The following is a 14,824-nucleotide window of genomic DNA, read 5'->3' as shown; positions in this document are numbered from 1 at the left end:
GGTGGGACCGGGGCAGGCCGGAGGGGTGGGGGTGGGGGTGGGGGTGCTTGGAACCGAGTGCCCGGAGCTGCCTGCCAGCCCCACCCCACCCTCCGCTCGCCCCGCCCCCCCCAGGTGGGACTCATCGCAGCCTCTGCCAGAAGCGCCCCCACCAGGCACGTTCTGTTCCACTCAGGTGGGGCTCATCGAGGGGGCTCGGGGTGGGCGGGGCCGGGCGTGACTAGGGAAGTGGGACTGGGCCGAGCGTGATGGAGGCCGAACCCGTCCCAGACTTCTCGAAGCTGCAAGAGCTGCTGGCGCCGCCGTGTCTGGACCCTAAGCCGCCCCGGGCGTCCCCTGCTCAGCAGGCACCAAGGACCCCAGGATGCCCCAGACCCAATGGCAGGTGCGTTCAGGAGCGGCCCCTTCCCCGAACCTGATCCAGTGGTCAAAGGGTCATGACCTCTGGTTCCTGGGGTTATCCAGGGGTCACAGTGTTAGTTACTGGCACTTAAAAAGAAGTTCTGGTCCTGAGGGATCCTTGGGGTCATGTAGGGGTCACGTGGGGGTCAGAGGCCACGCAATTCCCCCATGTCTCTGAGGGCTACATAGGTGCTGCCCAGGGCTGGGGGTGACCACCCTGTCCCTTGTTCCCAGGTCCTTCTGGCCTGCACGCCAGGACTCGGTCACCGCCCTGCGTTTCGTCCAAGAAACAGCAGAGGGGCTGGTGCAGCCCCCTGCCCGGGACACCCAAGCCCTCGGGCCCTGCTGGGAGCCAAAGGCCTTGGAGATTCTGGGACCCTCGCCTCTGGCAAGGGATGCCAAGAACATGCAGGCCCCAGTCAGCCAGCCATGCTGCAGCTCGGGGCCCCCGGAGACTCCCGCAGCCCCCTCAGCCCTACCCCAGAGGAGGCCCCGGAAGCAGTCAAAGCCCCACCCAGGCGCTGAGAAAGTGGACCCCCGCTTCGAGGGGGTGACCCTGAAGTTTCAGTTAAAGCCGGATTCCAGCCTACAGATCACACCCAGCTACAGGTAGGGGCTGGCCCAGAGGAGGGCGCCCTTTTGCAAGTTACAGTGATAATAGGGGGGCGGGGGCCTCTGGGCGTCGACTGGGGGGGCGCCCCACACCAGCCCTACGTTACAAACGGCCCAGTCTCTGAGCCAGAGCTCAGGCTACGACCAGTCTGGGCCCCTGCTACAGCGAGCCCGCAACGTCCTGGTCCGAGCATAGGTCCCGTCTATGAGACGGGCCTGACCATCCCAAGGGCTGCTGCTACTGTTTTCTCCAGTAATGATCATGACCACCACCTGTCAGGAACAACAACGAGGAGAAGTAACAGGTGGCCCTTGAGGTGTCTATTGGCTCTCTGAAGCCTTGTGAAGCCCATTTTGCAGATTTGGGGACTGAGGTGCAAACAATGCGATCGCTTATCCGGAGTTAACCATTGAGGTCTCTAGAGAAATGGGGTCTCAAGCCGGCAGGCTGGCCCCAGACTTCCTACCTCTTCACATAATTATCATTATTATTACTGATGAGGGGGCAAGACCAGACCTTTCAGACAGCAGGTGCCTCCCTGGGGATGCTCCAAATCCCTCCAAATCCGAGGGGCCATTGCTTGGGACAAGGTTCAGGTCTCCCCAGTGCTAACTCCTGTGTACTCTCCAGCCTGGCCTGCAGTAGCCGCTCTCAGGGTCCCTCTGCAGGCCCTGCCAGAGGTCCTGAGGCCAACTCGGGAGGCGGCGAGGCCCTCGGTGAGTCCTGGTGACTTAAGAGCTATAAATATGGCCGGGGGGGGGCTAGTTTCCCATCCTCTCCTTCTTCCCATCCTGCTTCCCCATTTAGACCCATCCAGAAGGAGTCATGGTGCACCTCCCTCCGCTCAGGCTGAGTCACCCCCGCCCCCGGTTTCCTCCTCTGCTTAGCTTTGCCATCTGTCTCCCTTTCTGGCTTTCCCTCTGTCTTCGATCTGGTAATACCCAGGGCTGGCCCAGGGCCAGGTGGGGCCATCGCAGCGACTAACAAAATGCCCCACCTGCACAGGCCTCGTGAGCCCAGACTCTTGGCTTCTGGCCCTCACCCTTGAACCTCTGCCCCTTCAGGGCCCCGGTGCTGTGCTTCCTGTAGGACCCAAAGGACCCCCCTCTGGAGAGATGCTGAAGATGGGACCCCTCTCTGCAATGCCTGTGGTATCAGGTCCTCAGGGTGGAGGGAGTTTGGGTGCTTAGCCGGTGTGGGGCTCTGGGAGGGGAAACCCTCAGCCGTGGGGAAAATGGTTCCTGTGCGGCAGTTTCTGGGCCCCTGCTGCGTTCTGATGGTGGTTTTTCCAACCCCCGCCCCAGGTACAAGAAATATGGCACCCGCTGCTCCAGCTGCTGGCTGGTGCCCAGGAAAAGTGTGCAGCCCAAGAAGTTATGTGGCAGATGCGGGCTGTCCCTGGGCCCCCACCAAGGCCCGACTCAGGAAGGGTAAGCCTTTCCTCACCCAGCTGAGCCCATCTTGACTCAGTTTCTCCAGGGTGGGGGGGATGGGCAGAAGCCCTCCCGGGAGGAGTGGGAGAAAAAGACTTGGGTCTTCAGGGGCCCAGCCTACCTCTTCTCTGTCCCCTCCCATTCAGGGATCCCAGGTGGAAGACCCAGGCCTCGGGCTCCAAAGTCCCTGTCTCGGGGGGCCACTGTCCCTCTCTCTGGCCCCTGGTCCCATCAGGTTGGGCTGAGCCTCCCCTCCGAAAATGTTCTCAGCAGTGACACTCCAACTGTGGACAGCAACAGCAATAAAGAACCAAACGACTCTGAGAAAGGGCGCTGTGACTTGGGGATCCCACCTCATGCACATTTCCCTCCCTCCCCCGTGCCAGCAATGTGGGGGCATGTTTTCTCATTAGGATTCTGAGGGACACACACACCCATGTACACAGGGACCAGCCCCCCCCCACCCCGAGAATTAGCCACATTCACCACAACATCCCACATAGGGCACCAGCTACCCCTTGCAGAGACAAAGAACACTTGCAGAAAGACAGACACGCATGGTGCCTGGCTGGCTCGGTAGGTGGAGGGTACAACTCTTGAGCTTGGGGTTGTGGGTTTGAGCCCCAGGTTGGGTGTAGAGATGACTTAAAAAAAATAAAGGCAAGACAGATACGTGTGTGTGGGCTGACACACATTCACATACGAGCCACACACACCCACATGTGCTGACACGTACGTGAGACACATAGACCACATGCTAGGCAGAAACCCACATTGACGCAGACACATGAGATACACATGACAACACGGAAGATACACCCGGGTGACACACACATTGGCACACAGTGATACACGCACAGTGGTCCCTTCGATGGCCCCCTCTTCCTCTTCCAAGAGCTCTCTAACCCCACCAAAGGGTGTCCCTAGCCTGAAGCCAGAAGCCATGTAGGAGAAGAGGGCCCTGGCCAGAGCTCAGTCTTGCGGCTGTCCCCAGAACACACAGGGTACCAGTGCTCACTGGGAGGACTGGCGGGATACAGCCAGGGTGGGGGGTGGTCCTCCGTGGCTGCAAGTGAGACCTGCCTGGCCACACACCCCAGGAAGGGGAGCCCCTGTGAAACCCTCTTTGTCCCTCTTGGGTGAGCCTGTGGGGCCCAGTTCCTCAGTACTCGGATCCCTGACTCCTTCCGTCCCACCATTCCTCGGCTCAGAACACCCTCCCCCGTGTCTCCCATAGCTGCTGTCCTCTCCTTACTGGGAGGGTGGGCAGCATTCCTTGACCACCCAATCTAAAATGTATACCCCACTCCCACACTGTGTCAGGCTCTAGTTCAGCTCCTCACTGGTCTCCCTCTTAGAACCTACCAGAATCTTCAGTTCTCTACTGCTTTAGGCTTATTTCATTCACCTTCATCTTCCCACCAGGACCATGACTGCAGGGGTCCAAGGCCACAATCGGCCACCCCACGGCCCAGCATGGGAGTTCTCTGGGGATAAACATTGAACACACGAAGGTCTCAGACCGTGTCCCTGTGAACTCACGGCTGTTTTTACCCACTTATTCATCATTTATTGAGAAAGTACTGTGCACCAGGCCCCAATGGGGACACTTTGTGGTGACTAGAAAAAACATCCCTGCTCTAGTGAAGCCAATATTCTAAAACGGCAGTAAACAAGTACTCAATTAAATATCTAAAATATGAAAATAAAATCTATAAGGAGATAAGGGGTTGGAGGGCTACCTCAGTGAGGCTTCTCTGAGGGGAGACAGCTAAGGCCTCTCTGACATTTGTATAGAAACCTGAGGATCAGGAAGTAGCTGTGGGACTTTGAGGGGAGGACAGTCCAGGCAGAGGGAATGGCAAAAGCAAAGGCCCTGTGGCAGGCTGGACTTGGTGGGACTCAAGGAACCTCAAAGAGGCTGGTGGGAGTGGAGGGAGGTGGTTAAGCGTGTGTGTGACAGGAGGGGCCACACCATCCTTGTGCTGTTGCCTGCTGTATACAGGCTTGGCCTTTAGTTCCTCCCACCCCCCAGTCCCCCAGTATCCCCCATTTCCTGTTCTTACCTTTGCTCAGGAAATGTTTGCCTAGGGCAGCTGACAGAGTGGGAGATGTCCGGGACTGCTTCCTTCTCTCGGGCTCTGTTCCTGCTTTTGAGGGAGGCAGAGACTGCCAGAGTGGGGGGGAGGCCAGCTGTTCTCTCCTTATGCTGCAGGGGGTGAGTGAGACGGTGGTGTGCAGAGGGGGTTGCATGCATCTCCTCTGAATCGTGACAGGCAGTCAAAAGGTAGTTTGGGGTAAACTGAGGCACGGTGGACGGACACAAGGTGGAGGTGGCATTGAGGGTGGGGCGGGGAGGCACTCTCTAACATGAGGAACCCTTTAATGGGAGGGACATCTCACTCATAGTGCAGTCACTGTCCTCATTTCCTCATCCTGGCAAGACCTCCGGATAGGAGCCCACTGCCCAGACCCCTGGGAGGGGCTCCACCCATCCTGGGAAGACAGCCTCTGCTCTGCCCGGAACCGGGCCTGGGGGAATCACCTAGCTCCCACCTCACAAGTTAGCAGGGTTAGAGGGCAGTGCTGGGCGGAAGAGATAAGGGGCAGGGAGCTGGAGGAAGGAGTGCGGTCCCCACCCCAGCCCAAGGTTGGCTGAGAGCAGGAAAATGGACACGGAGAGAACGCGCTCCAGCTCACATCGCATGAAGGCGCCTTGGATCGTCCCTGACACACAGGTCCTCAGAAACAAAAGAGTCCATGTATGAATAACCTCGGGGTTGGGACTGGAGCCTCTGGTTGCTTCCTCACGGCAGAGACTGAAGTGGACGGACTCAGAGTCCTTTATAAAAACTTTATTGGGGGGGGGTAGAAAATGGGCGTGATGCCCCTGGAATTGAATAAATAAATGAATGAATAAATAAATACATAAATAAATAGAACAATAAATAAGCCCCCGTGTGCCTCTGGGGGGCGTCCCCCGGCCTGCGGGGAGAGGGGAACCGGCTCACGCCGACGTCAGCTGGATGGCGAAGACCTCGCCCCCCGCCTGCGCCTCTGCGGTGTCCGCAGCCTCGGTTCCACCTTCAGCGCCGGTGCCCCCGCCAGTGCCGCCGCCTGCGCCGTTGAGACACACGGCCTCACCGGAGCTTTCGGCCTCCTGCACGTTATACTCGCCCTTCTTACAAGCGGTGGACTGAACGTAGAAGGCCAGGCCGGCCCCAGCGGCCAGCAGGGCCGCGCCCCCCGCCGCGCCGCCCACGGCGACCCACAGCCACGGACCTGCGGGAGGAGACCCTCAAAGACAGTGGACCAGCTCAAGGCTCCCAAGCCTGGCCACCTCTGTTCCCTCCCCATGGGCGATGTCAGTCCTCCCCGGCCTGGCAGGGAACCCCAGGAAACTCACAGCGTGGGATGGGGGAAAGGAGAAAGCCCCCAAAGGCTACCCCGAGCGCTAGTATGACCCCAGACCCGTTTTACGCATCACTTCAGCACATGAGGCTAGAAGTCCCCAGCCTCAGGGACACCTCCAAGTCAACCAACTCTCTTCACCCCCAAGAGGATGAGGGCAGGGGGGACCGGGTCATTCCTTCACCCCGGAAAGCCCAAGACACACGAAGTGGGAGGGAGGGGATCTGGGTGGGACCCCCCCACCCCCGTCACCCCCATCTTCCCCGTCACCCCTTTCCTCTGCCCTAGGTCCTCTCCAACAGTTCTCCACAGCGGCACAGTGAAGGGTGAATTGGCTGGTCTTTACCACACAGGACCTACCCCAAGTTAATAAGCCCGTCCCACAGCCGTCACAGCCCTAGCGGGTCCCTCCCCCTGAGCTGCAGTCCGTTTCCTCTTCCTCCACCTTCCACCCAAAACACGCCATCAAAGCCCCATTCGTCAGGGTGCCCCTGCCTTCTGCCCTGCCCCCATCATCTACCTGGAAGGAGAGGGAAGCAAGGACCGGGTTGGGGGGGCGGGGAGCCCAAGGCGCAGGCCACGCCCCCTGCAGATTCCCTCGTCCCGCCCCCAGCTCCCACTTACCGGCCACGCGCACTGTGATGCGTCGCGCGTGGCGCCCATGCGCGTTGGTGGCTGCGCACTCGTACTCGCCGCCGTGGCTGCCCATGGCGCCCGCCACGCTCAGCGTGCTGTTGTTGCTCGACAGGCCGATGTTGAGCGCCCCCGGGGGCGCGCGCCAGCTGATCTGGGCTGGGGGCCAGGCCTCCGCGCGGCAGGTCAACGTGAAGTTCCCGCCCGGCCGCACCCCTCCGGGAGGCGAGGCTGCCAACTCGGCCACCACTGGCCGGTCTGCAGAGGACATGGAGGAGCCCCTCAGAGCCGGGCCAGGCACTGACCAAGGGCCCTTCCGCCCACCGCAATCGGAAAGTCCTGCTCAGATGAGTGGGCAGGGATCCGGCCTTCCGTCCCAGCCACCACCTCCGCTTACTGTGCGGCCGTAGTCAGCACTAAAATCCTCTGTCCAGCTTTAATGAAGGAGAGGAAGTGGGGACCTGCACCAGTGCCCTTCTGACCTAGAATTTGAGGGGGCGCGGGCGCCTGTTCCCTGGAGTTTTCATTACCCTCAGGTTTAGACCGGGAATCCTTGTCCCCAGGAGGGGGAGGCCTGAAGGAGTTACCCTTGAACTGCCCTGGGCAATCCCACTGCAGCAAGTCACCGTTTTGGGAACCGAGGGTCCTCTAAGCGGTGCTGCTCCCACTCACATTCCACGCCCACGGTGACCGTCCGGATGTCTGTGCCATGCATGTTGGTGGCCAAGCAACGGTAGGTACCCGCATCCTCTCGGGACACGCGCAGTCGCTGAGGCCCGGGCACGCCCTCCCGGGAACAGCGCACTTGTGGGGACGGGCGACCCCGGGCAGCGCAGGCCAGCCCTGCTGCCTCGGCCCCTTCCAGCCACGTCTGGTGACTTGGGCAGGTGGACTCATCCATTTGCGGCGGCGCTGCAAAGCAGCCATGGGGGGACGTCAGGGAGGGTCCCCGACCCTGGGCCACCCCTACTTCCCCGCCAGCCTCGGCCCCGCTCACACTCTGTGCTCACGGCGACAGTCTTGACCATGGAGCCATGCTGGTTGGTGGCGTTGCAAATGTAGATACCAGGTGCCAGTCCACTCGCGATGCTGGGGACTCCGGGAGGAGAGTCTGGGGAGGCCAGCGGCAGCAGCAACCCCTCACTGGCACCCTCTGAGCCGATGCACTCCACACTTGGCTCTGGCTTTCCATCCACCTCACAAGAAAACAGCTGCCCAGATCCTTCCACCCACGTCCAATTGCTCGGGCAGCTCTGCTCCTCGAAACTGGGGCCATCTGGGGAACAGAAGGTCACACAGGGACTGGAAGTCAGGCCAGGGTTATCCTGACATACCCCATCTTGCCCCGTGTTGTCCCCACTCACATTCCACTGTGACGGCCACAGTTTTGGCCACAGAGCCTTGAGCATTGGTGGCTTCGCAGCGGTAGGTTCCTGCATGCTGCCGCACCACACGCAGCAGGCCCTCGACGACCCCGGCCTCCCCAGAGTGCACACAGCTCACGTTGGGCGGCGGGACCCCGTGCGCCATACAGCTCAGGGAGACCTCTGTCCCTTCCAGCCATGTAATGTGTTCTGGGCAGCCCATGCTGTCCAGCGATGGGGCATCTGGAGAAGGAAGAGTCGTTGGGTTGGAGGTTTGGGGACTGGCCTAATGTCCCTAGACCCTCTTTCCCTATGAGGGAGGCCACAAAGGGTTGGGCAGGGTGTGCCCTGCCCAGAGACACTAAACCGAAGAGATTTTAGCCTGGTAGGGTGGTGAGCTGTTTTGAGTCCTTTTTTCTGATTCCTACAAAGTACCCACAGGCTCGTCCCCAAGTCTTTGGCCTAGAAACTTTTAAACGCCTTGCAAAGCCAACCTTCCCAAGATTCTGCCCACACGCCACACCGCAGACCCTTAGGGACACATCTGCCTCTCCCCCTCCTTCCTTCTGTAAGATCTTTCCCTAATCCCGCTTACCAGCCTCTTCCGTTTTTCAAAATCCTGCCCAAAGACACATTTCGGACCCACTCTTCCCTGTAGGCTACGTACCCCTAGACCCTGAGAAACAGAAATGCGCCTGTGCACCCGGACTCACACTCCACTGTCACCGTCACTTCCTTGACTGCCTCGCCCTGGCTGTTGACCGCAGTGCAGCGGTAAGTGCCGGCGAGAGCGCGAGTGACCGGACCTTGCAGGCCCAGCGCCAGCACCGCCCCGCTGTCAGGCCGCTCGCAGTGCACGGAGGGCGCGGGGTTTCCGCGGGCTTCGCAGCGCAGCGTCTGCTCTGGGCCCTCCGGCCACGTCCAGCTCCTGGGACAGTCCGAATCATCCAGCCGAGGGGCGTCTGCGGGCAGGGGCGTGGGCCACTGAGAAGCTAGACGCGGTCCTTGAGGAAAAGCCCCACTTCCACAGCAGGGCCAGGGAGCGGACAGGCCGCTGGAAATCACGAGGGAGGCGAGAGGTTAAAGACCAACTCACATAGGACGCGGAGTTCGGCGCTCTTGTTCTTGCTTAGGGTCTGTCCGACCACCTCGAGGCTGGCGTCGCAGAAGAAGCGGCGCTTGTCGTCGTCCTCGGTGGCATTTAGCTGAAGCTGGGCGGGCTGCCCCGGGACCACGGCTGGAATTCCGTCCAGTGTGACCAAGGCTTCAGGTCCAGCTGCGCAAGTTACTGTCACCACCTTCCCCTCGGGGGTGCTGGGCTCGCTCAGGGTCAAGACCGGCGCGGGGAAGCCTGGGGACGGGGCATTGGCCGGGAGTCCACCGACCACGCCTCTCCTTGCGGGTCGAGGCTGCACCTCATCTGCCCGAACTCTCCCGGCAGTGCCGCCCACCCGTAGGCACCGCGCCCCGCCTCTCCGGATGCTTATGATCCGCCCCCTTTCCCCCGCCCTCTTGAGGTCGTCTGGCCACAATTTTACAGGGTCCTCGTCGGGTTTGCGATGTTTCCCTTCGGCGGCGGCTCAGACTCTCCCTCTACAACTGTTCAGTCTCAGTCCTTCAACCTTCCCACCCGTTAGGGACTTGGAACCACGGCTATTCCTATACTAAGGCCCCGCCCATCACTTGCCCCGCCTTCCAGTTCCTCTGGCTCCACCCCTGAGCCGCGGCCGTTCCGCTTCACTCCCTCTTACTGTAGACGGTCACGTTCTCCCGGGTCTCGCGGCTCTCGCCCCCCAGGGTCACGTTGCAGACCAACTGCCTGGCGCCCTCCTGTTCTGCATTAGCTGTGGCTGTGGCAGTGACCACGAGCGCGTCCCCCTCCAGGGTGATATCGGGACTCAGCCTGTGGTCCCCCAGCGCCAGGTAGACCTCAGCCTCCGAGGCTGGAAACAGCTCGTCCAAGGTGCAGCGCACGGGTCTTTCTGAGCCCACTTCCAAGAGCCGGGGAACAGCGAGGCGCGGGGGGTCCGGAGACAGGGCTGAGGGTCGAAGAACAGAGCTTGAAGATCATGTATCAAACACTCCATATGTACTAAGCGCTTTACCTGCACTATCTTACCCTATCATCCTCAACGCACAGGGAGGAAAACAACTTACACCTTGTGTATTTTGGAGTAAGGATTGTAATTCAGATTTCTTTGCCTCCAGATTCTTAAACACTCGCCCGACTCCTTTTCGTCCCCATTTGGCTCCCTACACCCACTCACCGAAAGTTCGGAGTTCTCTGGGGGCGGAGCTGTTTGAAAACAGCCCCAAGCCATGCGGCCGCAGGTCCAGCTCCGCTCGGCAGGAGAAATTGGCCCCATGGTCCTCCCTTCGCGCCAGTACTGTAGCCGTGAGCACCGCGCCCCGCGCTCGGGGTGGCTCCCCGGCGAAGCTGCGACGGATGAGCTCCTGCGCGCCCCGCAACAAGGTCAATGTGAGGCTCCCACGAGGCCCAGCGCCCGGGACCCTACAGCTCAGGGTGAAGTTCTCGCCCACAGGCTGCCAGGTAGGCAGCGGTACCAGCTCTACGCGATCCGGTCGCTCTGCAACGGGAGAACCACTGCTCTTGGAAACGCCGGGGCTCAGAGGCACGTGGCTTGGAACCCAGGGTCCCAGAGGCAGAGAGCTTGGGGGGCCCAGGGGGTGGAGCCTGAAGGGGAGGACCCTGGGGCCCAGGGGGCGGGGCTTGGAAGGAAGGGAAAATACTAGTAGAGTGGAGCGTGGCCGCTGAGAACTCACGGAAAGTGCGAATGAGCCCACGCGCCTGCAGCGTGCGCCGGGCGCAGCGGAAGAAGCAGACGGGCTGGGTCTCCGGCTCGCGGATGTCCACCAGCTGCCGCGCCAGCCAGCGCAAGCCCCTCTGGGTCCCATTCCGGCGCAGCGAGGTTTCCAGGCCACCGCGCTCAGGTCGTGGGCAGTTGGTGCTGCAATTCAGCCACAAAGATCCCCCGCGCTCCACGAGCGCCACGCGGGGCTGCAGGTCCGCCCAAAAGGGCTCCTGCGCGACCGCTGACCAAGGAAACGTGGGCTCAGCCTGGGGAGCCACCTTCCTGGTATCTTTGTGCCCCTATGTCGAATCAGGGATTCCCGGGGAATTAGCAGAGGCCACAGCCAAGGAGGAACTCAGGAGTCCCACATCCTGCCCTGGCCTCAGGTTTGGAGGCGCGCTCCCAGGGTTCAAACCTCGAGGGCGTCTCTGGGACATGGCAGCAGAGAGCCCTGGTCTCCAAGGAGCCGATGGAGCGATGGGAAAGCATGGGGGGGGGGGAGGGGTGATGAGATGAAAGACGGGGTCTTTGACGCACACAGCAATGATGGGAAGAGGGGACCTCATGTGGAGGAAGGAAAACGAACTGGTTCTCAGGGTTCTTGCCGGAGAGGGGGAGACAGGTTGAGGCGAGGGCAAAAGAGAGATGAGGCTGAGTCAAGGCTAAGTGAGGACCCCAAACCCGGGAGAACACAGAAAGAACACTGAGGCTGGGCTCATGGAAGGAACCGCGGAACAGAGGAGGGACTCCTTTGCCAGGGCTCGGGATGGAGCGGGAATAGCGCCTCTGAGTCACAGCAGTTGGGGAAATCGGGTCTTTCTGGACCACGACTGAGAAGGATGTCAGTCCGTGAACCATGGAGCATAACAGAGCGTGGAGAGGTACCCCGGAAAGGGACACGGGAGACCCGGGGTCTCCAGGGCACGAGATGGGTGCGGAAGAGCACCCAGGATCTCGAAGAGGGCAGGGTAGAGACCTGGGCGAGCGAGGAGTCTGGGAGCTGGGTCTCCACTGTGTGTTGGTGGGGAGAGGGATGGAGGGAGAGGCCCGGGCTCAAGGTGGGACAGAAGCGTGGGAGTAGAGCGAGACGAGGGCGGAGCTGGGAGGGGCTTGTGGCCGCTTCTCTGGTCCCGGAACTCCGCCCCCGCCCTGTCCACCCTGAGCCAGGACCCGGCTCTTACCTGAGAGGCCGAAGAGCCCCGGGCCCAGGGCAGCCCAGAGGCCGAGCAACGCCCGGCACAGCCCCGGCGAAGGCCCCGGCATCGCCGCCGCGGGGGAAGCGCAGGAGGCGAGGAGAGCGCGAGCGCTGAGCTGGGCGAGAGGACCGCGCGGCGGGTGGGTTGTGGAGGAGGCAGAGTTGCGTTCCGGGATTGGTTTAACGTTGGTAACTTGGTTTCCAAGGAGGGGGCGGCGGCAGAGGCGGCTGGGGGGCGGGAGGGCGAGCGTGCTCCAGGCTCCCGGCCTCCGCGAAGGCGTGCTGGCAGGAGAAAGCGACCCCCGGGGTCTACGTGGAGGCCCGCCCCATGGCCCGGAGCCTTCTGGGGGCGACCGCGCGCTCCCGCGTCATCCTCGGCGGCGAAGCCGAGGTCCGGGGTTGCTGGGTTGCCCTTCTCAACCGCCCCCCACCCCTAGCATGGATGCTGTGGTAATGAGCTGGACTCAGAGCTCCGCCCCCATAGTTAGTTTCCCCACCCAACCCCTGCGGCCCTTGGGCAGGGGATTGGTGTGAGGGTTGGGAGAGATCCGCGGAGCAGAATGGGGTAAGGCACAATTCTAGGAAAGGGTGTGGGGTTTGCCTCCCTCACTGATCCTTTTCCTTATGACCGGGGAGCTGCGGGCTATAGCCACGCCCCTAGTCCCCCTCCGGCTCCGCCCCCGCACGCGACAGAGGGGGTGGGGAAGAAAGTGCCAGCGAGTCGGGAACACGTGTGCGTGCGCGCAGCGTTCGCGGGCGTCTAAATTAGGGTCGGCTCTGCTCTGGGTCTGTATTTACCCAGCGTGCAGCGGGCACGTGTCTACGCGGCGTGTGTGAGCGCAAGCGGCGGAGGAGCGCCCCCGAATCCGCTTTCGCCGCGGTGGGCGAGGCCCCGGATCGCACCGGCCCTCCCAGACATCCAGTGCGAGCCCGGCTTCTGTGTCTACGCGAGACCGAGAGACCAAGTATGACACTTCGACCCTGCATCCGGGCCCCAAGCTTTGACGCCCCCCTGGATGTGCCCCCCAGGCCGGGTGATCATCAAGACGTTGCCAGGACGCGAGTCTGTGACACCCCACGTGGGCCATCCGAATTTTCCTTCCCCGCAGTCACAACATGGGTATCTTTTCTTCGTATCTTCGTCCCTCAACGTGTCATGTGACCCCGTCCATTTGCTCTCTCACCGCCAGCGCTAACGGTGAACTGTGGGGGTCAGTTCTCGCTCCACCCCTGTCCTCCAGTAAAGTGCTGGGTCTGAAGGGGAGGGGCGAGGGGGGGAAATGGGAAAGGAAACTTAACATCCAATCGGAGCTGCTGCTTTGCAGCGGCCTAGCCAATGCGGGGCGGGGGGGGGGGGCACACTGTGAGCCAACCCTCCCACAGCCCAAGCCCTCCAGTGCCCAAGCTATGCCCATTTGCACCGCACTTATAATGCCCGCAAGGGAGGTATATTACCAAACTCGTCTGGGAGTGGAGGGGCTGGTGCGCCCGGGTCCCCAGCTGGACGGGAATGAGGAAACCTCAGGGGCCCTCAGAGAGACAAGGAACTTGGAGAAAGTGACGGAGGCAAGGGCAAACCAGAACGCCACTTCCTCGGAGGTGGTACCCTATTGGGGGACCTTTAGGCCGCGAGACAGAGGGTGACGGAGGAGGACTTTATTGAACCAGCGTTCCCCAAATTGTCCCAGATGCCTTTTTCCTCCGGCTCAGCCGGCAGAGACCCTGCTCTCTTTACTCTGGTTGTGCACCAATGGCCATTGTCGCAGGTAGACGGCCCCCACGACGAGAAGGATCCCCACAAGAGCCGCGATGGAGCTGGAGGCCAAGGCTTTGGACGCGGGACGCCAAGCTGGGGACGGGAGGTGAGAGTGAGGAATGGAGCACAGGGAGGTAGGCCCACCCGCCGGGAGCTCCCCCGGGACTCGCTCAGCTACCGGCGCGGTGCCCTGCCCGTCCCCTCCTCCAGTGCCCGGGATCGCAGAGGTGCCTCACCGAGGCCACTCAGCGTTATGGGTGCCGAGCTGCTGCGGACCACCAGGCCATCAAGACTGAGGCGTGCGTGGCAGGTCACCGGTTTCCAGAAGTCGCGGAGCCTGGCGGGCGCCGTGTAAGTCAGCGTCACGTTGGCCAGATCAGAGCCGTTGTAGCGCCTCAGGTTCTCCGAGTAGATGACCCGGCCGCCGCGCCTCAGAGTCACCACCAGGAAGCCCACGGGGAACACGTGCGTCACGTGGCAGCGCAGAGTGTACTCATTGCCCACCAAGAGCGGAGGCTCCAGGATCACGCTTCGCGGCCGCTCTAAAGCAAGGGGCGGTGGGGCGGAGGGGGGGGCGCTCTGAGCCAGGTCCGCGTGCGCCCCCTAGTGCTACTTCTAAATACCCACTTCCGTCCCCCTCCCCTCACCCCGGCAAGGCCTGAACCCCCGTCCCTCACTGTAGGCGGTGATCTTGGCCGTGGCCCACCGTGTTTCTCCTGCGCAGGTGACGAAGCAGCGCACCTCGGAGCTCCAGGCTCTCACGTCCAACAGCTGGTAGGCTACCCAGCCGGGCCCACTGTGCGTTTGGCCCCGCGGCAGCTGAGTGCTGAGGCTGGAGTACTCCGGCAGGGGGCAACTAGTGCTGCAGTTGAGCCACACGGAGCCCCCCGGCTGCACCTCCTTGAACTCCGGCCTTAGGCGCACCCAGAACGCAGCTGGAGTCTCTGAGGGCGCCGGGGAGCTTCCTCCCGGGCCCTGCACCCGCGCTCTCCAGGTCCGGTGCGCCCTTCCGCCTCCCGGGTAGGCGGCCGCCAGCAAAAGCAGCAGCAAGAGGGGGAGCAGAGACCCCATGGCAAAGGGCCCAGACTGAGGGGCCAGAGCGCCCGGGAGCCAAGGCTGGCTCTGGAGATAAGGAGGCCAGCAGCCCCGCCTCCGCAGCCCCACCCAGAGGGACAGAGGCCCCCAGAGGGCCGAGGATCCTGCA

The 14,824-nt window shown here is 62.0% G+C and overlaps 3 protein-coding genes and 1 long non-coding RNA gene across 5 annotated transcripts; 2 read left to right on the top strand and 2 right to left on the bottom strand.

Moving 5' to 3' along the window:
- The first annotated feature begins 157 nt into the window (after positions 1 to 157).
- Positions 158 to 2,965, top strand: ZGLP1 (zinc finger GATA like protein 1). Its single transcript, XM_032883965.1, has 6 exons — positions 158 to 385; positions 637 to 1,011; positions 1,646 to 1,731; positions 2,080 to 2,173; positions 2,320 to 2,445; positions 2,595 to 2,965. Exons 1-6 carry the CDS (start codon positions 249 to 251, stop codon positions 2,722 to 2,724), a joined length of 948 nt encoding a protein of 315 aa, XP_032739856.1. The 5' UTR covers positions 158 to 248; the 3' UTR covers positions 2,725 to 2,965.
- A 2,323-nt stretch (positions 2,966 to 5,288) lies between these two features.
- ICAM5 (intercellular adhesion molecule 5) lies at positions 5,289 to 11,956 on the bottom strand. 2 transcript variants are annotated; one of them, XM_032883959.1, is made up of 11 exons: positions 11,851 to 11,956; positions 10,641 to 10,910; positions 10,124 to 10,444; positions 9,608 to 9,895; positions 8,953 to 9,207; positions 8,570 to 8,818; positions 7,857 to 8,099; positions 7,490 to 7,768; positions 7,165 to 7,404; positions 6,484 to 6,750; positions 5,289 to 5,730 (listed from the first exon to the last, which is right to left on the bottom strand). In XM_032883959.1, the coding sequence occupies exons 1-11, from the start codon at positions 11,930 to 11,932 to the stop codon at positions 5,456 to 5,458; spliced, it is 2,769 nt and encodes a 922-aa protein (XP_032739850.1). In that variant the 5' UTR covers positions 11,933 to 11,956; the 3' UTR covers positions 5,289 to 5,455. The 2 variants fall into 2 exon arrangements, with proteins under 2 accessions (XP_032739850.1, XP_032739851.1); XM_032883960.1 differs by having other exon boundaries at positions 7,234 to 7,404.
- Positions 11,225 to 13,948, top strand: LOC116883080. Its single transcript, XR_004385727.1, has 5 exons — positions 11,225 to 11,550; positions 11,837 to 12,004; positions 12,894 to 13,075; positions 13,631 to 13,726; positions 13,831 to 13,948. It is a non-coding gene; the product is annotated as an uncharacterized LOC116883080 (long non-coding RNA).
- On the bottom strand, positions 13,231 to 14,797 carry ICAM4 (intercellular adhesion molecule 4 (Landsteiner-Wiener blood group)). Its single transcript, XM_032883966.1, has 3 exons — positions 14,298 to 14,797; positions 13,857 to 14,162; positions 13,231 to 13,713 (listed from the first exon to the last, which is right to left on the bottom strand). The coding sequence occupies exons 1-3, from the start codon at positions 14,689 to 14,691 to the stop codon at positions 13,571 to 13,573; spliced, it is 843 nt and encodes a 280-aa protein (XP_032739857.1). The 5' UTR covers positions 14,692 to 14,797; the 3' UTR covers positions 13,231 to 13,570.
- Positions 14,798 to 14,824: the final 27 nt, after the last annotated feature.

Source organism: Lontra canadensis, unplaced genomic scaffold, assembly GCF_010015895.1.
Source record: "Lontra canadensis isolate GAN:19392208 unplaced genomic scaffold, GSC_riverotter_1.0 scaffold88, whole genome shotgun sequence".
Classification (NCBI taxonomy): Eukaryota; Metazoa; Chordata; class Mammalia; order Carnivora; family Mustelidae; genus Lontra; species Lontra canadensis.
Note: the sequence above shows the minus strand (reverse complement) of the source record. Positions and strands in the feature narration are given on the sequence as shown.